Consider the following 27190-nt stretch of genomic DNA (forward strand, 5'->3'; position numbering starts at 1 on the left):
AATACCCACATGGACCGAAGCAGAGAGGGTGAGTAGACGACTTGTTCTCACCCGACATCTTAGATATGTTTGCTTACGATTTAACATTAAATGTGTTCGTTATGTCTCTTGTGAATGCGACTGTAACACATTCTAAATCACATTCTAGATCCGCTGTTCGAACGAGACGGTCAGTTCGCTCACGCTTTAGCTTGTGTTGTTTAGCCGCAACTGCTAGCGTTTTAACTTGTTTCACCAAATACACGTTTAGCTTAACTGTTTCCCCAAAATAAGTAATTTCGCTAAACCGTAGTCACTTTAAATACGATAGCTAGCTTTTATTCTGCCTTTTTATTTAATTTTAAGACGGATTTTATCGTTACATGCGCAACTTTAGGATATTTCGTAGTTTGGTTGTTGCGAACACCTTTATTGATAAACAATGTGGTCATCGTTTAGCGTATAAAGTAAATTTGAGCCACTTATAAAAGAGGATTATCCCATCGTAGCTGTCACTGCTAGAACATGGGATGGAAAGCTTTCGGTTCATTGTTTATGAGGCATTGTTTTGGACCCGACACCGTCCCATTACTCTTTGGCACAGGTTTCCTTCCAGTTAAACGTTTGTTATTTGTTATTTATATACAGTCTATGGTTTCATCGTGGCTTCTTCTTCGGTCAAAGCTGTGGAGTTTGCTGTAAACAACTGATTTGAGCTCAGATTGTATTTGAAACTCATACGAGTTTCAAATCTGTACCGCCTGTCTTTAATCTGATCTCAGATCAGTCCGCGAACAACCTTCCAGAAGTTGTTTGTGGCCGCTTTCATTGCTTGTATTGGTCAGAATGCTGCACGCTCTGATCTGATTGGTGTAAACTGCATGGTTGCATTAAGGTGCTGTTCGAAAAGGTTTGATTTCAGGACTTTCAGAGTCAGAAATACTTTGATCCCCAGGGATCAAATTCCTTCGGCCAGTCTATTGACTCTGCCAAAATACACTTTTGGTTATATTTAGGGGTTCCCTTATTTAGTGATGATGTGATTGCATTAATGTAGTCTCTGGATAACGATGTAAACAATAACAAAAGCATGTTAACCATACATTATTATAACCAATTATTTGGTGATCTCTTGCATATAATGTTAATTTGCTGTTTTCTCCTGTTATCTTTTTTGTGTTTCTTTATTCTTGAGTCTGTCATGTGTTTTTTTTTCTTGCTGTTGGTATGAAACTAAGTTGCCTGACCATATACCATTGTTAACCTTAATAAAGTTGCAAAATAAATGAAAATTAATAAAAGCTTAGATTTAGGGGGCAAAGCAAAACATGACATTCTCAGATAGTTACTTTCTCAGTTATTTGTTAGGCTTTGAGCAGAAATTAATTCATTGGCTTTCTAATTGTAACCTGTAATTCATATGGCCAGTACAAGGGCTACTGTATTTACAACATTGTTGAATAATTGGAGTCAAATTAATTGGAGCACATTGTCAAATTCTGACTTCCTGTAAAAGTTGCTTTTCGGCCATTGAACTGAGATTAACGACACTTTGACGTGGCTTGAACGCAGCATGTTCGCGGTAGAGTAGAAGGACCAGGTTGTTTTTGCACAGACAGGAGGTACAAGCGATACATGTGTTACTAGAGATGGGTGGATGAAGCCTTGTGAAGCTTTTGAGGCTTTTTCCTGATTGTATCGAAAAAAGATTCGAAGCTTCAAAGTCTCAAAGACAGACCCTACCATTGACATCTAGTGGTCAGCTGCAATTATAGCAGCCACAAACTTTCAAATGATTCACACATCTTATTGATTGCAGTTCCAACACAAAAGCAATAAAATCAGTCTTAAGCAGCTGTGTCTTCTTTCTGAGAATCATTTTTCTCACATGAAAGTGTTACACTTTGAAATGTCATTACCAATAACATGTTTTAATGTGTTGTAACAAATAATATATATATATATATATATATATATATATATATAAAATATTCAAATTCAACAAGGTAGAAGTACTTTTGTTTGAATGATTTTGAAAGACGTCCTTGTGCCACAATTTGAAAAAAGTAAATAATGTGCTTCTGCTACAGTGTAAAAATGAAGTGCTTGTGTACATGAGGGAATTATGCAATTGAAGATCTCTTGTAACGCTATGAAGCAGGGGGAACACTGATCATTTTGTGTCTCCTTTTAACAAATGAAGCAGCGCCATAGATTCAAATCATTCACCTCACTTCAGGTGCTTCGTTGTGATCACATGATCACAGAGCTTTGATACAAGCCTCAACACAGTGTTTTGAACCAGTCTGCTTCAATAGAGTGAAACAGGCTTCGGAGCCTCAGTGTCAGACTGCCCATCTCAGTGTTACAGGGTTTTTGAGGTGTACATAGAAATGTTTGTTGTATGACAGGGACTCATGGGGATCTGTGCTGCGTTAACTGTCACAGGGTCCACATGTATGGATGTGACAAATTCATGCACAATGTAATTTAACGTACATACACCATAGTATAGGATATATATATATATATATATATATAGTACCTCAAACCACAGCCTGCTAAATATATTGGCTTAATCACATGTCCTGGTGTACATTGTATAGAGCTGCTGGACCTAAATCTAATTGTACTTATTTCTGACTTTGCACTGCTGCTGCTGCTGCTGCAACAACTACATTCCTTAGCTGGGCATCAACATAAGGCTCACTGTCTTCAATTCAATCTTTTTCTACTTCTTTCATTGTATTCCACACCATGAAACCTAATTAAATACAATAAATTAATTGGGACAGATGTGAGCTATGAGCCAAACTTGTTGATAAGTTTAAAAAATGCAATCAATACTAAATGCAATGATTTGCAACTAATTTGAATACAGCACAAAGACAAGATATTTACTGTACAAACTGGGAAACCTGTTTTTCGTACACTTATTCTGTATTTGATGCATTTGGTATTTGTTTACCTTTTACACAGCACTCAGCAAGTTTTTTTTTAATCAAAGTTTTAGTAATGGGTCTGGGTCATTGTTTATGTTTTTCTGACTCTTTTTTTTAATGTTAAAATGTATTTGCGTGCTGTGTGTGCAGGTCCGTCCCTTAAGGAGATGGAGCTGAACGTTGCAGCGAATGTAGTTATGGGTAGCTGTGGGCGTCCGAACAGCTATGAGCTGCTGACTTGGCTCAATAAAACTTTACAGACAGGCTTTACTAAGATGGAGCAGGTATGCACAGGTGGGTCAGCTGCATGTTTTTAACCTGTGAAAGAAACCTAAACAAACACTCATGAGCTCATAGTTCTGTGGGGGGTGAACTGAAGCTCTGCATATTACTCATTTCTTTTGTTTTCATGAATATGCAGGTGCAGCCTATTGCCAGCTGATGCACTGGCTGTTTCCTACGTCCTTGGATCTCTCAAAAGTCAGATTTCAAAGTAACGATGTGGTGGATGCCATCCACAACTACAGTTTACTACAAGCTGCTTTTAGCAAAGTTGGAGTTGTGCGAGTGAGTATAGTGTGTGAATGTATAATGAGTAACAAGAAATTATAGTTTAGTTAATTTTAGGTTGTTTTGAAAAGGTTTGGCTAAAGAGCTGTTTCTGATTTATATTATTTATTCCTTTATATTTAACATAAACATATTTTGTTGACTGATGATAACAACCTCTCTCCTCTCTGTAGCACATCCCCATTGAGGCACTGATGAAGAGGAACTCTATAGTGACTCTGACCTTCCTGGGGTGGTTTAAAGTTTTCTGCGACAAGAACAAGACCATGGATCGGCAGTACGACGCCCTGCATGCCAGAGGAGGACAGAGTATGGGTCCTGCTACATCAGGTGGGTCCTGTGTGTGTGTTGGTGAATAAATCACACATTTGTTGCACAGCTATCACACATAGCATTGAAATATATAACACACACACAGCACTAAGACTTCAAATAAAAAAATAGGACTGCAGCATGAGTTTTATATACTATACTTTTACTTTACTTTTATGTTTATAAATACTCTTTACACAAACAAATAATCAATTTCATAAATTGTGAGGCACGATTGTTAGTTGTTCAGAAGAGTCTTGGCAGATCAGTCATTAAAAAACATTTTTCCTCTTGCAATGTGAGATCAGAGACATGTAAAAGTAAATAAATATTAACCTACCTGCTCACACGCCAGGTGATAAATACTGTGAAAGCACTGTGGCTGCTTCTGCACAGCATTATAATGTTGATAAAACCTTTTTTCTGAAGGAGACTTATGTCTGAATGACAAAACTTGATGCCAGAAATATTGTATTAATTTTATGTCTTATTAAAAACGCTTATTGTCTTTTTACTCCCATTACAGATGGTCATTCCACCCAGAACCCTCCTCAAAAACCAGAGAGTATCGTGAAGGCGGGGGGCAAAAATGTGGAAGAACCAAGCAAAGAAAAAGTTACAGAGAGTTTGAACAAGGCCACAGAGGCAGTGGTCGTGCTTTCTGATGATGATGATGATGTGATCATTGTGACGGTGGAGCAGAACACTGAGAACATAGAGACCAGCGTGGAGCAGAACTGTGAGAAAATGGATATAAACTTGAAAGAAGAGGAGACTGAAGCAAAGCAGAAACCTTTGAAAATGGAGTTAAACTCGAAAGAAGAGGAGGAGATTAAGGCGAAGCGAGCAGAAGCAGCAGTGGAAAATGACGGAAGCCATAAATCTTTGTTGCACTTTATCAGAAGACACTGTTGGAACCAAACAGACCATTCAGTTTGGTTCACATCAGACTCTCAGGTTTCTGCCTCCTTGGGCCCAACTCACCCTGCAGATCTGGTTGAGGCCTGCTCTCAATGGCCGTACTGCCTCTACCTGTATGTGGGCGTGGAAATGGGTGGAGGACAGAACAACAGCATCGTCCTGATTGGCTACTTCAACCCGAGCTCAGGGGTCAGCGTGCTGAAGCCGCTGCTCACTCTGCACACCAGCGTTACAGCTGCTGATACGCAGACTTCAGCTGACTCGGACAGTGACAGCATCACGGACGCATCCGCTGCAGAGACGGACGCACGGCTTCTCATTCAGTCACTGCAAAGATGTGGCCTTACTCTGTCGAAGGTTTCTGTGTTTTACTGTAACGCTCCACACCCAGCGGTGAGCCGGCCGTTTGTATCTGAGATGCAGACGTTTAACCCGAGGCTAGTGTCGCTCTGCGGCCTCCCTGGGATTGCATCCAGAGCCTGCCAGGCCGGACTCCTCACTGCCTTTAGTGGCGTAGTTGACCTGATAACAGACCTCCACTATCAGTACTACACCCGCTCCTCAGTCAGGGAAACTCTGAGAGATCTGTTTGCTGGCACAGAGTCTTTTAACCCGTCTCGTCCCATCTCTGCACAGTGTTTGTTCATCATCAACGCAGTGCAGAAGATGGCCACCAGGTGGAGGGTTTTATTGGAGTATTACAGGTCACTAATGCACACAGAGGACGTCGACCTGATAAGAACCCGGCTGATGGATCAGAAACTCAAACTGCGCTTCATATTCCTGTCTGACATTTTGAGGCCGCTCCAAGCTCTCCAGGAGCTGCAGCAGGAAGCCTCTGGGTGCGTGGCCGACGAGCTCCATCACACCGCCACGCTGGTTCAGTCCTACGCAACAAGTGTGCTCCGGCTGTCCGGCGCAGAGCGTTTCCTCAGGAAGCGAGACCCGCAGCTCCTCCAAGATGACATTGCGTTGCTCCCCGTAACAGAGGTGAACATAGGTGCTCATGCCAGAGAATTCCTGTGGGCCACAGCCGTGGTGGACCTGGGGGAACAGGAGAGGAAGGACTTCCAGAAGGATGCAGCGACGTTCTATAAAGCAGCACTCGTGAGCCTTGCGGAGAGTTTACCTGAGCATCTTGGAGATTCTGCACTGAGGAACATCAACCAAGTGGTGAAAAACGGACATATCACCGTAAGAATATTTAGTTCTGTAATACTAAATTATACTTAATTCAGCTATAGTTACATCTGTATTTAGGACTCTGACACAGACCGTCACAATGGTAAAAGTTAATGGTTTTAAAATGACTAATTTAGTTTATTGGAATTATTTCTGAGACAATATGTTCAGCAAAATGTATTTCTGGTGACTGGTCTAACCACTGCACAGCCAGTCTGAGTGCAGCGCTGCTTGCAGGGTTTATTAAAGTCTTGAAAGTTTGGACAATGCTTAATGTCAACTGTTTTCAAGGTCAGGAATATGAAAAATGCGATATCAGTTATTTTTTAAAATATGTATTATAGTAACAGTTCAGATGTCTCTGATTTTTTGAGATTTTGTCAACTTCTGGAGTGAAACCTCCGTGATGGACTTGATCTAATGTGTTTATTGTTTCTTGTGTTATTTCTGTTTTCTCTGCAGGGTAATTCACTGACCATGAAGACGCTGTCAGAGTTCGGTGTTCAGCTGGGCCTGGTGAACGCCGGAACACTGACCTGTAACTACCGCATTTTCATCAAGACATTAAAGGAGCAACAGACTAGCTGCTGGAGAAAGGTAAACACACAATGCACTGGATTCACTTTGTTTACTGCATTAAAGAGTGTTCGCGGTCATGACTGAGCTGTCCGTGTTGTCTGAACAGATCCTAAAGGACGCCAGACCAAACTCTGCTCTCCAAGAACTCTTGCTGACCCTCCTGGCCCTGCCCAGGTCTCTTAACAGGACTGTTTTGTTTGCTAAGGTGAGTCATAAAAGCCTGTTCAGGAAACTGACTTGTTGGTTTACCAGTAAAACCAGGAGCCTTTATCAGAAGGGCACTACAAGTTCTTTAACCCGTTTGAGATTAAGGCTATTGTGGCCGTTTCTGACCTTCTGCCTGTATATACCACTTAAAAAATGTTTACCATGCCATGTTGGTATCATTATTTTCAGCACATCCTCACCTTTATAACCTGATATTCACCACATCATTACACAATTCACTTTCAGTTACTGCATCAACGTTTTGACCACCAAAAACACAACCAGTTCCTCTTAAAATGATGGTTCAGATTTTTTGAGGTGTGGTTGTATGAGGTGCTTATCCAGGCCTGCTGCCACAGAAGCTCAGTAATGAACAGCTGTGGACGAGGACAGCAGCTAAACGTATCTAAGACACCTTAGATTGTCAGCATCAGTTTGACTTGTATCCTAAATTATAGTAATAATTATATTTTCCCTACTTTACCTTGCTGTCTGACTGTAAGTATTACAGTTTTGCTCTCCAAAGGTCCAAAGTGAATGATTTTTTTCACTTGCTCTGTTGGGCTTGTTATCAAATAACAACAGACATTTTTGAAACTTGAAGTGCCTCTTAAACCACCCAATTATAATAAACCCTGTCACTTTTGCTTGAGCTAATCATTTTTATTTCTTATCTGCACCACTGTCTCAAGAAAGCCTGATTGGTGCTTCATATGTTCAACTCTCAACAGAGAAAGAGGGATGACATACTCTGAGTCATCTCACTTCCCTCTTTCTCTGTTTGCTGTTTCCTGTTTAAGATTAAGTTTGCACAGGAGGAACTTAAGCTATTTTTTATGCTCTCTTCAAAGCCACCACCCTCCATTGAGAAAAACAGTAATTTAATCTTGCAGAAATAGGGGGTTGCCAGTCTACCACTGCTTTGATCAGCTAGTTTAAATTCACACAGTTAAATCAAATCAAATCAACTTTATTTATAGAACCCTTTAAAACAGAGTTTCAAAGTGCTGTACATGGCAGGACAGACCAACAATAAAAACAGAATAACACAAATAAAAGCAACTTAAACAGAGTGAGTCTCATGCTGGGTAAAAACCAGTAAATAAAAGTGGGTTTTAAAATTAATCTTAATTTTAAAAACCACAAAGAACAGATAAAATCAACTAAAACAGAGCAAAGGCTCATGTGGAGTTAAAAGCCATTGAATAAAAATGGGTTTTAAGATTTCTTTTAAAAGCGGACAGTGAGGAGGCCTGCCTGATGTGCAAAGGTAAAATGTTCCAAATGATTTTACCTCACAGAACATGGGAGCTGCTGGTCTGCTGCTGCCTCAATCAGTTAGTTTTTGTGTAATTGTGCTAACTTAAAGTAAATGATCAAAGCAGCGGTAGACCGGCAACTCCCTTTTTCGGCAAGGTAAAATTGTCAATAGAGTCTGGTGGATTTGAAGAGAGCAAAGACAACAGTTTCAGTGTCCACCCCGTAAACTTAAAGGACGGTCTTGACAAGGTATGGGGATGAACCTATTCTTTATATAGCTTAATCTTAAACTGTCGGTACTCTTTAAGGTATATTTATTGAAGTTTTGCTCATTTTAACAAACAAACATAAGCATTCAAAAAACAAACTCGGCAAAAAACAACAATAATTGACATTAAAAACAGCAAATAATATACTCAGAATATTCAGAAGAAAATAATATAGAATGAATCAAATTTAATAGATATTTATACACACAAAGATAAGATATGTATATATACAATCAACTATTTAAAATCAAGTATGAAATTGTTCCCCATCCTCTTCACTCTCATTATTTAAACCGTGGTTCTCTAGCTAAGTTATTGATACTTTAAAGTGCAGTGGTATCATCTGGCCTGTTCCATTCATAAAATTTAAAAAGGGTGCCCATATCTCATTAAACTCTTCAACCTTCCCTCTAATAATGTCATTTTTTTCTAACACCAAATTGCAAGACACAGATTAATTTCTATTTATCCAGCATATAGTTTTCATTAACTACATATGTATCTTTGTGACGATAAAGCGTTTTGTGTGTGTGTGATTGTTTTTGTCTCAAGATGTCAATCGAGCCTCCTCCTACCAGCAAGAAACCCCACGAAGCCCCACCTCAACCGAAGAGGAGGACCGGACGACCTCGTGTCAGGAAACGTAGATCTGTAGCAGCAGGATGTGATGACAAGAATAGATCCGAGAGTTCATCAGAGGACGACGTCAAACCGCCTCTGCAGCTTCTTCCCAATCATCATCACAGCATGGATGACTCGGACTACACCGACAACTCTTCAGGTGAAACTGTTGGAGTGCTGTGGACCTTATATTAAATAAAGTTAAATATGAAATAAATATATATACGGCTGTGACATAAATCCTGAAACAGATGAGGCAGTGATTATATAAATGTATTAATATAAATAAGTAAATATAGTTAAATTAATAAATGGGTTTAAGTTAAAAAAATAAAAATAAAATAATAATAATAATAATAATAATAATGTCGGTAAATGAAGAAGTTTAACTAGTTAATAATAATTAGTTTAAAAAATAAACATATTTTGGAAAATTAAATGTAAATATAGTTAAACGAATAAATTAGTTGGGTTTAAATATATGTGTATGAAAATATTTTTTTGAATTAAATATAAATAAGTAAATATGGTTCAATAAATGTTTTTGTTTTATTTTTTTTAGATCCCTGAAATATATAAGCATAGAATTATGAAATCAAAGTCCCTGAAGTAAGTAAAAGTAGACCTTTGAAAAGCTTAATTTAACTATGTTGACTCATTTATATATTTATTGCCTCATTTATTTATTTCAGGATTGATGTAATAGCCATATTTATTTATTATTTAAACTAATCTTGTAGTTTATGTGTCTGTATCAGCTTTATCAGCATAAAAAAATGACTAATTTATTTATCAATTATTAGCAGCAATTCTAAATCTGTTGGATATTAATGATAATAAAAACAAACATAACTGTGTTTTCTGTTTTCCTCAGATGTGGTTGATGTCACAGAAGATTTCAAAATGAGTCGGACCAGGAGACTCGTAAAAGCATCAAGTAAGAATCATTGAATATTGTTGAGAATCTTACGAGAATGTATTTATATATTATGTATTATATTTTTATTTATATGTATGTGTGCAAATATATATATATATATATATATATATATATATTAGAGCTGCAACAATTATTCGATTAATCGAACAATAATCGATAATAAATTAATCGTCAACTATTTTGACAATCGAATAATTCGTTTGAGCAGTTTTTTAAAGACAAAGGCCCGCATTTATCAAACGAGAATAGAAACGAGCATAGAAACGAGTGCAGATCTGAGCGTATATTTCGTCTTACGACAGGGTTCCTGTGTGATTTATCAAAAGATCGTATCTCTCCAATCACAGCGTAAAAATTATTGGCTGTTGATAAATGTGGCAGCTCGAAAAACAAACGTCATTTAAATGTTACGCCCTAATATATACCCGATTCAGATGACTCGCCTCCAGAGTTTACGACACCAAAGGGCGCAATACGACCAAAAAGAGGATTTTTCTCCTTAAAATCAGCTTTATTAGCAAAGTGCACCGTCACAAATAACAACAAGAGGAAATAGGCATATTACAGAAATACACTGCGACGGAGGTTTATGAAATAAAAGTAGTTATAGTTATAAACACAAGAAAGTGTCAGAAAGTGAAACGCTGACGTCCAACAGCTGCAACACAACATACTGGTTTTGTTTGGCAGCATAAAAAGTGAAAAGGAAGGAAATCAGTGGTGCTGTCAGCAGAGTAGCGGACCATAAAAACACCCAGCGAGGTTTGAGTAATTAATTTATATATTTTGATATATAAAGCCTAATAATCTATATAATATCCAAATATTGTTATTATTATTATGATGTAGAGATATTCGCCTCTTTACATTCACTAAGAATGATGTCCCAGTCAGAGGAGCGTGTGGCATCGCTGATTGGAAATGTTTCTATTCGGGCAGCATCGCTGGTGAAGGAGACGCTGACGCTCCGGTGTCAGAGCCGGATTACGCTAAATAGCAGAAGACAACAACATTTAATAGCCTCGGCTAGTATTCTCATTAAAGAATTTCACGGTCGCAGGCTGTATTAATTTAAAATTATGTTTTAATGATACATTTTGTAGTCTAAAATGTTTTGCTTTGTCACCATTAAAAAACAAAACACCAAAGAGTTTTATCAGCTCCAGGCATGGATACTATAGTCTAAGATCAATTCTCTGACTCAGACGCGTGGACTTCACACTGACTGAGATTTGCGTACACGAGCTGAGAGCAGACTGAGATCTGCACGTACCCTCCGCTCACGTCCAAATTGATAAAGACACATTCAGGAGGTTTTTGTTCCTGTTTTGCAGGTGAAAGAACTCCACCGACAAAGTCTCCCTTCATTAGGGGCTGTGATGAAGATGATGATGATGATGATGAAGAGGAATGTGTGATTGTAACAAAAAATCCAACCAACTCTGCAGAATTGCTGGTAAAATCAGATTATTCAGATTGCATATTAATAACATTAATTTGTAATACTAATAGCTCACTATTGTATGTATATATATATATATATATATATATATATATATATATATATATATATATATACATATATACAGTGCTCAGCATAAATGAGTACACCCCCTTTGAAAAGTAACATTTTAAACAATATCTCAATGAACACAAATAAAATTTCCAAAATGTTGACAAGACCAAGTTAATATAACATCTGTTTATCTCATAACATGAAAGTAAGGTTAATAATATAACTTAGATTACACATTTTTTAGTTTTACTGAAATAAGGGCGATGCAAAAATGAGTACACCCCACAACAAAAACTATTACATCTGGTACTTTGTATGGCCTCCATGATTTTTAATGACAGCACCAAGTCTTCCAGGCATGGAATGAACAAGTTGACAACATTTTGCTCCATTGATCTTTTTTCATTCCTCAAGAATGGCCTCTTTTAGAGACTGGATGGAGAGTGATGCTCAACTTGTCTCTTCAGAATTCCCCATAGGTGTTCAATTGGGTTCAGATCAGGAGACATACTTGGCCACTGAATCACTTTCACCCTGTTCTTCTTCAGAAATCCAACAGTGGCCTTTAGATGTGTGTTTAGGGTCATTGTCATGTCGGAAAAGTGCACGACGACCAAGGGCACGGAGTGATGGTAGCATCTTCTCTTTCAGTATGGAGCAATACATCTGTGAATTCATGATGCCATCAATGAAATGCAGCTCCCCGACACCAACAGCACTCATGCAACCCCACATAAGGACACTGCCACCACCATGTTTCACTGTAGGCACCATGCATTTTTCTCTGTAATCCTCACCTTTGCGACGCCACACAGTTTAGAAGCCATCAGTTCCAAAAACATTTATCTTGGTCTCATCACTCCAGAGTACAGAGTCCCAGTAGTCTTCATCTTTGTCAGCATGGCCCTGGTAAACTCTAGACAGGCTTTTTTGTGCCTGGGCTTTAAGAGAGGCTTCCTTCGTGGACGGCACCCATGCATGCCATTCCTCTGCAGTGTACGGCGTATTGTGTCACCAGAAACAGTCACCCCAGTTTGGCTTTCTAATTCCTTAGATAACTGCAATGAACTTGCATGCTGATTTTCTTGGACCCTTCTCATCAGAAGACGCTGCTGTCGAGGTGTTAACTTCTGCGGACGGCCTGGACGTCTCTGTGAGATGGTTGCAGTTCCATCTTTTTTACATTTTTGTACCACTTTTGCTACAGTATTCTTGACTGATAAGTAAAGCTTTGCTTATCTTCATGTAGCCTTCACCTTTGCGGTGTAAAGAAATTATTTTCCTTCTCAGGTCTTGAGACATGTGGTGCCATTGCTAACAACATGAAATGGGAAGGGGTTTTATTTAAGTAACACCCTTTTATAGTCAACTGTCTGCTGGACATCTGTGTAATGAATAATTAGACTCACCTGGGGTCGATTATTGTTAAATTAGACATTTGTAGTCTAAAACTTAGCTTTGCTCCCGAGACTTTTAGTGGGGTGTACTCATTTTTGCATCACCCTAATTTGAGTAAAACTGAAAATTATGAATGAAAAGTTATATTATTAACCTTACTTTCATGTTATAAGTTAAACAGATGTTATATTAACTTGGTCTTGTCAACATTTTGGAAATTGTATTTGTGTTCATAGAGATATTGTTTAAAATGTTACTTTTCAAAGGGGGTGTACTCATTTATGCTGAGCACTGTATATATATATATATATACATACCTACATACAAACATACAGTGTTCAATATAAATATAATAGCAGTCCAATGTGACTAACCAGATTAATAAATGTTTTTAGTATATTTTTTATTGCTACATGGCAAACAAGGTACCAGTAGGTGCATTAGATTCTCAGAAAACCAACAAGACCCATCATTCGTGATATGCAGCTCTTAAGGCTGTGCAATTGGGCAATTAGTTGAAAGGGGTGTGCTCAATGCATATATATGTTATTTTAAATAAAACATTTTATTCTCAGCTTGGCCAGCCAGCACTTGTTTACGTATGCTAATAAAGACTAAATATGCATGAATTTTATTTAAAAAATGCAAATCAAAAACAGATCAAACCTGCATTTAAGTTGGGCTTCAGTGCTAAATGCAGCTTGTGTTGCATCAGTAATAAGGTTATGGCGGTATCCGTTTTTTCTTGCCATCATACCTTTCTGACAATTCACCACTGTATTTGTATTTATGTGTAACCTTTCAAAATAAAAATGATAAAAATCGGCCAAACACAGCTTGATCTGTGTTGACTGGCTCACCTTTATCCTCATGATTAAAGAGATATGACAGCATGATTACTATAGTATCATGTTTGTTTTACGGCTTTCAAAGTAACGAGATAATAATGCATTAATGCAAATGATTGATTTCTTTAAAAGATCGCGAAAAATACACCATTTATCGTAGAAAGAAATGATTAAATCAGGCATTATTGTCATAATTTCAATTTTAAAACAGTCCTTGAACAGATCATTGGTTATGAAAGTTCCTGTTAGAAAAAAAAGTGACCAAAACAAAGCTAAATATTATGATTTTTCATTTCATTCAAATTTGAAGAAAATAATTCTTTCATTTCAGATTCCTTATATATTTTATATTTTGCAGTGAAACACAAGGCCACAGTGAGTAATGCACTGTATCGACTTGTCAGAGGGTCGTCACTTATTTAAAAACAAACAAAAAACCTGTAAGGATGAAACTGTGCTATGATAATAATTAGCCCAAAGTTTGATGGCAACAATCAGCAATGGATAAAGAAAAAGGTTGATTTTGAAGCCGGTTCAGCTGCAAAAACCTGCAGATGGTTCAGACCAGAGCTCTTTGCAGTTACTGTTGATAATGCATTATTTTCAGCAGTAATCTAATTTTAAGGTACATTATGAACAGATAAATAAATAACTCTTTGTTAAAACTTTGTGATTAAGAATGGGCAATCTTGCAATTTACTATCAAGTGTTTGCATTGATTGAAAGCCCTAGTTTGTTAATAAACAGACAAGTGGAACCACTAACCTGCCGAGCAAATCCAATCCATATTTATCTCCTCAAACATTCTCATGCACAAAAAAACCTATTGGTACTTAAGATGACAGCAGAATAGTTTGGTGGATTTTAAAGGTGTGTGTGTGTGTGTGTGTGTGTGTGTGTGTGTGTGTGTGTGTGTGTGTGTGTGTGTGTGTGTGTGTGTGTGTGTGTGTGTGTGTGTGTGTGTGTGTGTGTGTGTGTGTGTGTGTGTGTGTGTGTGTGTGTGTGTGTGTGTGTGTGTGTGTGTGTGTGTGTGTGTGTTACAGGGTGTGACAGGGGAGCTGGTCTGGGGTCAGATGGACAGCTCTTCTATCTGGCCGGCCATCATCGTACCTAGCAAGGGAGAGAAACAGCCTCCAGAGACAACGAGGGTGGAGTGGTACGGACAGAACATGACCTCTCAGGTGAGTCACGCCTCCCAGTTTATACAGCGCAGGTTGGAATTTAACAACAATTATTTTATGTGACTAATAGATACATATACAGTGTATTATCCTCATGCATATTTCTGTTCTCTGCTTTGATCCCAGGTCAGTTTGCAGGACCTGAAACCGTTCGCTGCCTTCGCCCAGCACTTCTCCCACAACTACTTCACCATCCTGGTCTCCTACCGAGTGGCTGTCTTCCTGGCGCTGCAGGTCTGAACAAAACATGAGACTTAAAGATCCCCACAGCCACGTATTCAGACATGCAAAGATACTCTAATATGTGTCTGCAACACTGAAATTCTTAAAACGGCATTTATATTCCTTCTAACACAATAAAACTTGCAGAATATAGCAAATATGAATAAGATATGCAGATATTTTAAATTTTACAAGTTTGATTTTCCCGTGTTTCCACATCATGCTTGTGTATTCTAAATATTTAACCAGGAAAAGACTTTATCGACAAGAAAGAAGAATTGAAGAAAACAAGGGTCTAATATTGTTTCCATGACTGTATATTCCTAATCACACATTAAAACTTGCAGAATATAGATGCAAATATGAATAACATGTGCAAATATTTTTAATTTAACAAGTTTGATTGCTGGACACAAGATGTCTCATACTTCACTGTGTATTTTTTCTCAGTGTTACAAGTTTCCACATCATGCTTCTGTATTCTAAATAATGAACCCATTGAGGCCTAAAGTGCCTGGAAAAAAATGCCTGGAAAACCTATGGGCGATTTTCAAATGACCACCTAAAACCTGAAGTTTTTCTGGAAATTCAACACCTACTAAATAATAGATTTTTCAGCCTCTGTAGCAGATAAAAATGAAATTCAAAAAGTATTTGAGAGCTTATACCCATGGCTTTCATACAAAGTTGAGTTTATTTGTCCAAACCTTCAATAAAGTTTTTAAAAAAATCAACAAACTCAGCAAATGTTACATTTGACTGAATAAAAAATCCTATGCATAATACTAATACATGCCCATTAGCAAGATGCAAACTATGTCATGGAAGAACAAGACATAGTTCTCATTAGCCTACTGTAATAAAAAAAAAAATAATTATCATAATAATAAATAATAATAATACATTTTATATGTTGCACTTTTCAGGGTACTCAACGACGCATAAAGTAATATAAGACATAAACAGTCATGATTTCTTATATCATCATCACAATCAATTAGCCTATTATTATTATTAATGTATTATTAATAATATTATTATTATCTCCAGATGGCCACAGTCTGTTCTTCGATGAAAATATGTCGTCTAAAAACATATTCCTCATCCATAAATCCCGGTCGATTGGTTCCGAGGGTTCAAAGTCCGGATCAGCAATAAAATCATCAGCGCTGTTTTCATCAGATCTCTTCCGTCACTTACTGCTGAGCTCCTCCGGTATATAGTCGTCTTCCGTCATGATTTCAAAGTTCTGGAAAAGTCCGATGTTGCATTGCGACACTCCCGCATGTATTCTGGTCATGATTCTGATGCATTTCATTGGCCAAGAGACCGAAAATAGGTGGAAAAAAATACAAATACTACAAAATGACATATCTACTGTCCCGGCCTTAATGGTAGAGTGACGCAACAGCGCTCCCGGTTTTAATGGTAGAAATGCGATAATGCTTTCCCGGCGTCAATGGGTTAACCCTGGAAAGACTTTGACCATTTGTGATGTAAGTCATTGACGTAGGCCTTAAAATCTGATTTTCAGTGAGCACCAAGAATGAACGAATATGTAAACTGTTTCCTAGTGTCAAACTCTGAACTTTACTGTGTTTAACTATGTGTTTACAACTATTCAGCTGTAGGAAACGAAAGGAAAAGCAGGTGTTGTGTTACCTGCGAGAACACATCTGTCTCTGGGATCAACTATAACATATTAAAGCTCAGCTCAGACTGCTAAGTTGTTAACATGTTTGTTTCTGTGTCCATCAGGAGGCAGCTCAGCGTTGTAGGAAGCACTTTTCTGCAAGTTATGAGTCCCGGGATGAGGTGCTGAAGCAGATGTTGGACTGGGCTCTCTGCGGGTTTCAGCCCACTGGGCCGGACGGACTCAGATCAGCTGCTGTAAACGGTTTGAAAGTTATTAGTGAAGATTACCTGAAGATCCTCCTGATGTGTGTGATGTGTAATATATCCCCTCAGACCCTCCTGTGACTCAGTTCCACCAGAGCCTCGTCCCTTTTACAGTATTGCTCAACCATGTAGTAATCAAACACTACTGATTGCATGTTAATAAACTGTCTTCTGTCCAGGTATTGCGGGAAAAAACAAGAGACCGAAGGTGAAGCAGAGACTCTTCCAGAAAGCAAACTCGACCCCGACGACGACCAAAAACATCAGCGTTGAGACGAAAGACGTGTCGGTCACCCTCAACAAGTTTTCCCCTCAAGGTGGAGGCGGGAGAGCGGAGAAGGGATCCAGAGGAGGGTGGGAGGCTGAGAGAGAGGACTCGGCCTCCCCGGGGTGGGAGAAGGTGAGGGGAGGGGGGAGAGGCCGGGGGAGGGGAGGGAAGGTCCAGAGGAAGAAGATCAGTCCGCTGGATGGATTTGATGACGACATATCACCTGACTTTCTGCCGTACAAGAAGAATATCTACAGCAAAATGTACAATAAGGTGATCGAGGCGAGCGGCTCGTACACCCAGCCGGACCAGAAACTCAGAGGTAACTAACTCCAGTTACTGCTGTTATTTCAACACATGGATTTTAATTAGAGTTGAGATTAAGAGTTGAATTATTTTTTTTTTTTCAATTTCATAGTTTCTTGTCTTTAATTTAACTTAAGAATTTTAATATAGGTAGAGGCCTGTATAAGCCCTTTTGGGTTTCTTGCCGCTACTTTGCTCCTTCCTTTTGTTGTTATGTCTTTATCTTTTTGTGTTATTAAATGTGCATAATAAAAAACTTCAATTACAAACATTTTCAGAAACAAATTAATCCACAAGATAGATTAAGAATATCTGCAAATGCACAAAATTGATCTAGAATGGCATAAACAAAGTCCTTCAGTTCTTAATAAGTACCATGTTGTTTCACAGCTGATCTGATAAATTAGGTTGCAACACCAAAGGCTTAAAAGAGATAATTTGCCACTTTTTTATGTGGATGTCCAGTCAGTGTCGATCATAAATGTTAAAGCAAAAAATCTTTATGATTCAAGGTTCATAAGGTTGTTTTGTAAAATTTAATTAAATATCTTCCATATGTATAAACGGAATTTTCATTATTTCTTTTCTAGAAAAATATTAAAGAAGAAATTAACCATAACACTATTTTTTATTTTTATTTTGCATTAAAATAATATGGTTTATAAATCACTTTTCCTGCATTAAATGCTGCCCAAGGTGCAAAAAATAGCAAAGAAAATAAATAATAAGAATTGAAATATTTATGTGCTCGCTCATGATTAATCAGTTATTGTTTTCTTATCTTGCAGAGGAGACTATTCGTAGGATCATGGACATGAAGCTGGACATCGAGGGTAAATGTTAGAGCATGTTGTATTTTGTAATTCATGACTTTTTATGCATGAATATTTGACTTTGTGTCAATAAATGAGTTGGTTGATTAGTGCAATGGCTGAACCTTTGGGTTGGGATGCAGCTTTCATCTCATGTCTTCTATACAGCACTTAATTTGTAAAACACGAAGTCCCACAAAACAGAAGGAGAAGTTATTTTGAGTCAAGGGGTAAAAATAAAACAACACCATAATTCTGTTTTAATGTGTTCTGTTTTTAAGAATTGCTAATCTTCCATTAAATCTCTTTATCACACTTTTAGATGATTCTTGTAACAATATTTGAAGGTAAAATATTATGTAGTTGCTGTTATAGTTGAATTTGTGTATCTTTTATACATCATTTCACTTCCTCAGTCGTTCATTTGTTTGAATTTTGTCTGCAGGTTTTTGTTTGTGTTGTGGAACTGAAGACGTGGAGATATTCCACCCGCTGTTTAAAGGCAGCCTCTGCAGGAAGTGTAAAGTCAGTAATCGTCCACTTTTCTTCATGTTACAGTCTTTAGTGCACCTGAATTAAGTATTTAGCTGCTGTGTCTGTGAAACCTCCTCACCGTCTGTCTGTCTGTCTGTCTGTCTGTCTGTCTGTCTGTCTGTCTGTCTGTCTGTCTGTCTGTCTGTCTGTCCCTGTGTCCCTGCAGAATAACTTGACAGAGACTTTGTATCGTTACGATGAAGATGGTTACCAGTCGTACTGCACCATCTGCTGCTATGGCATGGAGGTCATCCTGTGTGGCAAAGACAGCTGCTTCAGGTCGGTTCCCTTCATCTCTGCTCTAAATTTCACTATTTCAGCTATTCAACCCTCAAAGACTGAGACACCTGCCTGTGGCAAAGAAATTGTTTTTTTTGGAAATTTGAATATAGACAGAAAAACGAGACAAGTATTTACTTCCTGGAAACAACAAACATAAACCGCTATAACTGATTGGTTAGGGGAGGAAGCAGCAGAGTCATCAGAATATGACGCTGATACCCTGTGAAACAGAAAAAAACGCCTAGGAAAATACTGTAATTAATGGCTGTATGGCTTGATACGGAACGGTCATATTAGCCCCTTTCATAGTGCCGTTTCATGTCGGGACATTTATGGCTCTATAACGAATCGCCTCCACTATGATCGCGCCCAAAGCGGGATGCTGGGATCAAAGTGGTCCCGCTTCCAACAGTCCCACCAATTTTCTCCCTCTGTGACCTCTGGAGGCGGAAAATTGGTGGGACTGTTGGAAGCGGGACCACGATGAACGGGCCATCGGGGCGAGTCGTCTAACATCATCATCGAATCACTGTTCACTGCAGCTTTCGCTAACTGTACACTGCACCCGCCGCTTATTGTTAACAAACCAGCATCACTAACTGTGCACAGAGTGTCCGCCGCTTATTGTTAACAAACCAGCATCACTAACTGTGCACAGAGTGTCTGCCGCTTATTGTTAATAAACCAGCATCACTAACTGTGCACAGAGTGTCCGGTGCTTGTTGTAAACAACGTTGGTCGCTAACTGAACACATCCTGCTGCAGCACATACACACTGTTCTGCTATGGAGCTAACTATGTAGCCTATAAACATTGTGCTACTATGCAGCACTACTGCTGCTCTGTCGCACGTCACTATTGTTTCCTCCCACCTTGTTCCGTGATACCGGACTGCACTATGAAAGGGCACGAATATCACTCCTTCATGGGATCACGATGAACGCCCTAAGGTGAAAAGCACAGATCTTTCCGGCAATATAGCGGGACTGTGAAAGGGGCTACTGACTCCAGAGGGGCTAAAGGTTTAAAGAAAATGTAAAGTTTTCCTCCTATGTTTAAATGTTTTTCCCTCCTCCTCTCTGTCTGCAGATCTTACTGCGCCGACTGTCTGGACATCCTCATCAGTCCGGGCTCGTTTGAGTCTCTGAAGCAGCTCGATCCGTGGATCTGCTACTTGTGTCAGCCTCTTCAGACCCACGGTGCCCTGACGCCCAGAGAGGACTGGAGCATCCGTGTGCAGGAGCTATTCGCCAATAACAGCGCCATGGCGTTTGTAAGTGACAAACAGACGAATCACAAACAGTGAAAAAAGCTGTTTTTACCAGTTATACTGCATGTTCTGTTGTAATACAGTTGTATTAAAAGATGATTATTTTGTAGGAGCCTCACCGTGTCTACCCATCAATCCCTGCAAACCTGCGCAGACCGCTCCGAGTCCTCTCGCTGTTTGACGGCATCGCAACAGGTGAGCACACACACCTCGCTTCAATAAAATAAATAAACATAAAACATGGTAATACAAAAAAACATGGTACATACAAACAAAGTAAAACATGTAGTTTTTGCTTCTTCCTGCAGATTATGAAGCTTCTTAACATGCTCTTGCTGTTAATTGTTAATCTACAATAAATTCAAAGTGTTTTCAGTTCCAAAGCTTTGAGGAAACATCTTAAACCCAGGAACATTTATAAGATGCTTTTGGGAAATCCTGTTTTTTTTTTTCAGGATTGCAGTTTGATGATCAGATGGTCTAATTAGTGTCTATTAGTTTTCTTTGTCTGTTGGAGGTTTACAGATGTTTTTTCTGTTTTTATCTCCTAGGCTACGTGGTGTTGAAGGATCTCGGCTTCAAAGTAGAGAAATATGTCGCCTCAGAGGTTTGTGAGGATTCGCTCGCTGTTGCAACCATCAACCACGACAAGAAGATCATCCATGTAGGAGACGTCCGCTCCATCACACAGGACAACGTACGTTCACACAGTTTCCCACTACACTGTGTTTATATACAGATAATAATGTAGATAATTATCTTTATTATCTAATTATTATTATTAGATATCCGACCAATTAAATCTTTAAATGAAAGGTTGTATTTTGTTGTTTTGAGTAAGTTATGGCTCAGCTGATGTAACTGAAACAATAATTGTCTCAATAATGAACTAAAGCAGCTGCTTGTTGTTCTATGGTGATGCAGCTGGAGCAGTGGGGTCCGTTTGACCTGCTGATCGGAGGCAGCCCCTGTAACGACCTCTCCATCGTCAACCCGGTCAGAAAAGGCCTCTTCGGTACGTAAATGTCCAAATGTGAAACACATTTATTTTCAACAATTAAAAACATGTTTTTCAGACAGTCATTAGTTTGAACTGCAGAGTTAACTACTGATCAGATAACTGAGGGTAACGAGCTCTGCATCACTGAACCAACAACCTTCAACCACTTTGTAATGCAAGTTTTCTTAAAAAATGACACCATTTATTAGAGATATTATCAAGATCTTATTGGACGGTATTGTTCCTCATCATGCTTGTCGTCCTGTTGATGGTTCAGTAACGACAGCTGTGCTGCAGATGCTCCTGTTAGTGATGATCTTCTTCTTCTTCTTGGTTGTAATTCCCTGCTCTCTCCTGCAGAGGGCACCGGCCGGCTGTTCTTTGACTTCTACCGCATCCTCCAGCTGCTGAAGCCCAGAGAGGAAGACCCACGGCCGTTCTTCTGGCTGTTTGAAAATGTCACCTTCATGAACACACATGACAAAGTCAACATCTGCCGCTTCCTCGAGGTTCTGTTCAGACACTTTTTAATCCTCACTTGTTTGCAATTTGTTGGTCACTTAGTTACAATGTTGTGACATATGTTATACATATCTCTATTTCCTTCAAATGTATTTCTATATTTCCATATTTCTATTTTTATTTCTATTTGTACATATCTCAATTTTTCCTAAGACTTTAAACTATTTGTATTTATATTGTTGTTGTACGTTACAATAGTGCACTTTATCTTTATTTTATTTACATACTTACTGAAACATAGTTTCTGATTCTGATAAACTCTGACCAACATGTTGTAAACTGATTCTTTACAGTGCAACCCGGTGCAGCTGAACGCGGTCCGCGTCAGTCCTGCTCACAGAGCGCGCTACTTCTGGGGAAACATCCCGGGCATGAGCAGGTGAGACCGCCAATAAAAAGTGAATTATAAGCCCGAGTCAAGTTTTTCACCTACTATCCAGGTCATTTAATACCAAGTATCTGCTAATACTGAGTCCTGATCTGATACATTTGTTTTCATAGAAAATAAAGCTGCACAGTGCTCAACTCAAGTACATTCAAATTGTCAAAATAAATCCAATGTAAATCCGTGTATCTTCCATTCAATCCATATCCGTTTGGAAATCAAAACACAGATAACGAAAAGTGACCTTTTTTTTTCCAATAATCAACCTTTCATTCACATTACTACATTATACAAAAGTCCTACTTTTCTTTTCTTTTTTTAAACACAGTGCATGACCAGGATATCAAGTGTGAGAATAAAGGCCCGAATGTTGATTTTGAAAATTTACATTTTGCAATTCAGTGGTCATGTGGTCAGGATTCTCTGGCCCCGAGTAAACTTAAGGTTGGAGGATATGTCCATGGACAAAATATGCCGTATATTACTGCGGTCAAGCCACGCCCCAGTTCGGAAAATACAGTCAAGCCAGCTGCCACTTGTTCATATCAATAAAAGTAACCGCTTTATTGTTTCCTTTGTCTCTTGTATTTTCCTCCTGTGTCTTCACCTTGTTTTGATGTTTGAACATTTGTTTGCTTGTTCTCTCCCTTCAGACCCATTATAGCGTCTCAGAACGACAAGCTGAACCTCCAGGACTGCTTAGAGATCGGACGAGAGGCCAGGGTCAGTGACTGAGTCTTAGAATTAGTAAAACCCTTTAAAGATTTGCAGATATTATGGATTTTTGTTGCCTTTACGTTAATGTATTCTTTCACTGAGATAGGTAATGACTCGCTGAATGTTCTGTCTGTGTTGCAGGTCACCAAAGTTAGAACGATCACCACCAACCCAAACTCTTTAAAGCAGGGCAAAGGCCTCACGTCTCTGCTGCCGGTGCTGCAGGACGGCAAGGAGGACAACCTCTGGATCACAGAGCTGGAAAAGTAAGAGTGTTTCTACCTTTTTGACTGTATATAAAGACTGTTTTCTGTTTCTGCTTTCACAGGTCTTAGTTATTGTAGCTGTTTGTTTTAATACCAATATCGTTTACACAGTTTCTTGCTATTGTCTTTATTATGTAGAGAGTCTTTGGGAACCTTTTTAAAGCACTATACAGTTGAAATATATTATTGTTATTATTATTATTATTATTATTATTATTATTATTATTAACCCTTTGGAGTTTGGGGCTATTTTGTCTGTTTCTGACTCCTTTTCATCCTGCCGGTATATAAACTTAAAAAATGTTTACCATGTCATGTTGGTATCATAATAATAGTAATAATAATTATAATAATAACTTAAATTCATATAGCGCCTTTCAAGAAGCCGAAGGACGCTTCACAATACAACACAGTAGGATGACTAAAAAATTGGGCACTGAGTCCGAAAGTCTCTCTGAACAGATGGTGCTGGAGAAGTGTTTTGAAAATGTCCAGGGAGGCAGCATTTCGGATTTGGGCCAGGAGAGAGTTCCAGAGGGTGGGGGCTGCAGAGCTGAAGGCACAAGCCCAAAAAGTTCTTAGTTTTGTGCGGGAGGTGATGGGCAGACCTGTCAGAGGACCTCAGGTTTCAGGATGGTTTGTAGGGTGGAGGAGGTCAGTGAGATATGGAGGGGCGAGGTCGTGGAGGGATTTGTAGATCAGGAGAGAAGTCATTTCTTTCAGTACAACTTCACCTATAACACCTGATCATTATTTTTTCACTTTGACTTACTGGATCAACAGTTTGAACTCCAAAAAACACATAAAATCCAATTGTAAATGTTGGCTACAAATATAACATCGAAGAGGTAAAATGAGGAGACCATCTAGTTCTATCGGTTTATACTGAATATATGTGACCTTATCTCTGGTTTTACTTGGCCTATCATCATCATCAAACACAAAGTTTGAATGCAGAACTTTAGAGGGAAGCTGACAGCTAGAAACACGCTGCTGAAGGTTTTACAGGGTGATGTCATCAAAAAGTCATGTGATGTGATAACGCCGGTGTGAACAGTTGCCGTTTCATGCCGGGACATTTCCGGCTCTGTATCGTCTCGCCGTCAGCACATACACACTGTACTGCTACAGAGCTAACTATAGCCTGTTAGCACTGTGCTACCATGCAGCACTACTGCTGCTCTGTCGCACGTCACTATCGTCTTCCCCACATCATACTGTGATGCCAGACTGCAATATAAATGGGTACGAATATCACGCCTTTGCGGGATCATTATGAACACCCTAAGGCAAAAAGCCAGCACAGATCTTTTTGGCAATATAGCGGGACATTTGCGGGACCGCACTATGAAAGGGGCTACTGACTCCAGAGGGGTTAAAGCCAAAATGCAACAAGATAAATGCATTTCAATGATTGCAATTACATGCAAAAAATCACATCAAGTGGTTGATAGTGATGAAGGATTCACAGTTCTCTCACTAACTCGTACTGTATGCACCTCCACTCTTGTTCTCCACTAGGATCTTTGGTTTCCCCAAACATTACACCGACGTGAGGAACATGAACCGGCAGCAGAGGCAGAAGGTGCTGGGGAAGGCGTGGAGCGTGCCCGTCATCCGGCACTTGTTCGCTCCTCTTAAAGATTATTTTGCCTGTGAGGAGCTGCCTGCTCTGACCACCACCACCTCCTCCTCTACCTCCACCTCCCCGTCTTCCCTGGCCTCTCCAGAGCTGCAGCAGCTGAGATAGGGGAAGTTGTTTATCCACAGTGTATGAGGCTGTTTTTATGGAGGGTTTTCTTCCCGCCACAAGTTGTGTAAGCACAAATTACCCATGCAATCTGCAAAAAGCCAGCAAACATCACTGCCACAGGGACATTTTGTCAGCTGTGTACTTGAATCTCCTGTCTGCCGTTTTTGTGCAAACTGGCCTGCAAAGCTTCAGAAAACCCTCCTGAATCTGTCAACCTGCTGGAGTTTAAAAGCACAACCAATCCTTCCTTTTTCCAGCAGCAGATTTCAGCTGCAAAGACCGACAGAAAAGTGGAATTATAGATAACTTTATTATTTAATTGTAGGAAACTTGAACAGGAGAAGAATAATGTCTGTCAGTGATCTCCTGCAGGGCTCCGTACTCAATAATAATCTCAAATATTTGTTTGTATCATTAACATGAGCATTGATCTCACCTCCTCAGGTTATATTTATCTACAAATATACCCTTCAGATTTTTAACCATTTTTAAACAAACACATGAGAAATAATAATGACGTGGCAGATGTTAAAAGGACTTTTTAAAGTTTGTTACACACCACTTCTTTGATTTTAATTTTTAAATTATGTTGAACTGATAGTTGCCTCTCTGCTTTACTCATTTAAGGGATAAAAGATAAAACAGAACCTGCTTTATCTTTTCATAACTTGAACACCATCAGCTCTGTAGTTTTAGCTGTTACATTCTGCACAAATGATCCTTTTTATCCTTTTTTTCTATTTAAGCCAAAACTATGTGAGTCTTCTGCCGATAAAAGTATTCAGGTATTTGAGACAAAGCTTTTGTGGTTTAGTATCTGCAGCTGAGACACAAACTTTTTTTCTTGTTTCTTTGTAACATTTATTGTTTGTTTTTTTACTCAGGGAATCAGAACATTTAGGAGGACTCTTGAATTGTGTTGATTGTTTGCTGCATCGATGCTGTGTGTGTGTGTGTGTGTGTGTGTGTGTGTGTGTGTGTGTGTGTGTGTGTGTGTGTGTGTGTGTGTGTGTGTGTGTGTGTGTGTGTGTGTGTGTGTGTGTGTGTGTGTGTGTGTGTGTGTGTGTGTGTGTGTGTGTGTGTGTGTGTGTGTGTGTGTGTGTGTGTGTGTGTGTGTGTGTGTGTGTGTGTGTGTGTGTGTGTGTGTGTGTGAGAGACTGCCACTTTTGCACTAAACCACTTTGATGAACAGTTTGACTCTTTGGTGCTAATACAATAACAGAGCCATACTGGTGAACCGTTACCTCACAGTTGATCATTCAGCAGTGAGACAGTGAATGGAAGATCCACTCCACAAATTATCCTATTTTATTTTTTTTACCAGCAGCTTATTTGTTATGGTTTCTTTACTCAGGAAACTGAAATTTAATCATGCAAAAACAGGTGATTTTTTTATTGCCTTTAAAACCTTATAACTATAAAAGACAATATTGTTCAATGCATACAAATGACCTTATTGACATCAAATGTTGTAAAAAAGAGTTTGTGATTATTCTGGACCAATGAGTAAATGACTGATTATTGTACAATACAAAGAGTATTTTTTTTTTTATCTTTTCTGACTGATGATTGTGTCATAAATCTGGGTTTTTTAAGACCAGTTTGGTGTGGTGAAGGTGTGTAAGGAGACTGTTTCCTATTTTTGCACATTACCAGCAGGAGACGGATTCAGAGTTATAAATGTGTGAATGTTCAATCGGTTCAAGTGTGGAGTGAAAAGTTCTCGTCACTGTCCTGTTCCTGGTACTGCTCTTACCGAGGGACATAGAGATTTATTTTTACATGTGTGTTTGAACAAATAATGGTGCTCTGTTTTTATCCGTCATCATTGCGTACTGTATATTTGAGAAAAGAGTTGAATGAAATTATGGGATCTTTTCATTAAAAAAGCAATAAAGAAATCCCAATGATCCTAGTGATGGCCTCTTTCTTTCAACCGTATCCTGCAGCTTACATGCATTTCTTTTGTTTTTCAAACGGGACTGTGGCTTTTGTGTGTCACTCTTTCTGTCACTATGAAAGCAGGAAAATGCCCCCCAAACAGACTTTATTAATAAAATTAAAAAGATTAAAAGAAAATACTGTTTATTCTTTGTAACAAACTTTAAAGTGTAGTTCTGTAGTAGAAGTTCAGTAAAAAAAGCTATCAAATATTTTTGTATGAAAAAACAACTAAAATATGTGTCAGATCTTTTCATTACTATTTTCATTTCTAATACAATATCTGAT

At 38.7% G+C, this 27190-nt stretch overlaps 1 protein-coding gene across 3 annotated transcripts; it reads left to right on the plus strand.

Annotated features, from left to right (window-relative positions):
- LOC131971901 (uncharacterized) lies at positions 1–25298 on the plus strand. 3 transcript variants are annotated; one of them, XM_059333563.1, is made up of 26 exons: positions 1–28; positions 3072–3215; positions 3343–3488; positions 3665–3821; positions 4330–5918; positions 6369–6503; positions 6592–6690; positions 8774–9002; positions 9717–9779; positions 11117–11238; positions 14588–14725; positions 14852–14959; positions 16706–16844; positions 17026–17436; positions 18209–18253; positions 18678–18757; positions 18933–19045; positions 20138–20321; positions 20429–20513; positions 20870–21015; positions 21243–21333; positions 21679–21827; positions 22134–22219; positions 22879–22948; positions 23084–23208; positions 24730–25298. In XM_059333563.1, the coding sequence occupies exons 1-26, from the start codon at positions 10–12 to the stop codon at positions 24956–24958; spliced, it is 4902 nt and encodes a 1633-aa protein (XP_059189546.1). In that variant the 5' UTR covers positions 1–9; the 3' UTR covers positions 24959–25298. The 3 variants fall into 3 exon arrangements, with proteins under 3 accessions (XP_059189546.1, XP_059189547.1, XP_059189545.1); XM_059333564.1 differs by lacking the exon at positions 1–28 and adding an exon at positions 81–169; XM_059333562.1 differs by lacking the exon at positions 1–28 and having other exon boundaries at positions 2957–3215.
- The last annotated feature ends 1892 nt before the right edge of the window (positions 25299–27190 follow it).

The sequence above is a fragment of the Centropristis striata genome, chromosome 5 (genome assembly GCF_030273125.1).
Source record: "Centropristis striata isolate RG_2023a ecotype Rhode Island chromosome 5, C.striata_1.0, whole genome shotgun sequence".
Lineage (NCBI taxonomy): Eukaryota > Metazoa > Chordata > Actinopteri > Perciformes > Serranidae > Centropristis > Centropristis striata.

Bases quoted from the DNA above. Each gene is read 5' to 3' on its own strand.
- LOC131971901 (XM_059333562.1), top strand. From the start codon at position 3,047: ATGTATTTGCGTGCTGTGTGTGCAGGTCCGTCCCTTAAGGAGATGGAG. The intron at 3,216-3,342 runs GTGGGTCAGCTG...ATGAATATGCAG, and splicing joins GATGGAGCAGGTATGCACAG to GTGCAGCCTATTGCCAGCTG. The intron at 20,322-20,428 runs GTAAGTGACAAA...ATTATTTTGTAG, and splicing joins ATAACAGCGCCATGGCGTTT to GAGCCTCACCGTGTCTACCC.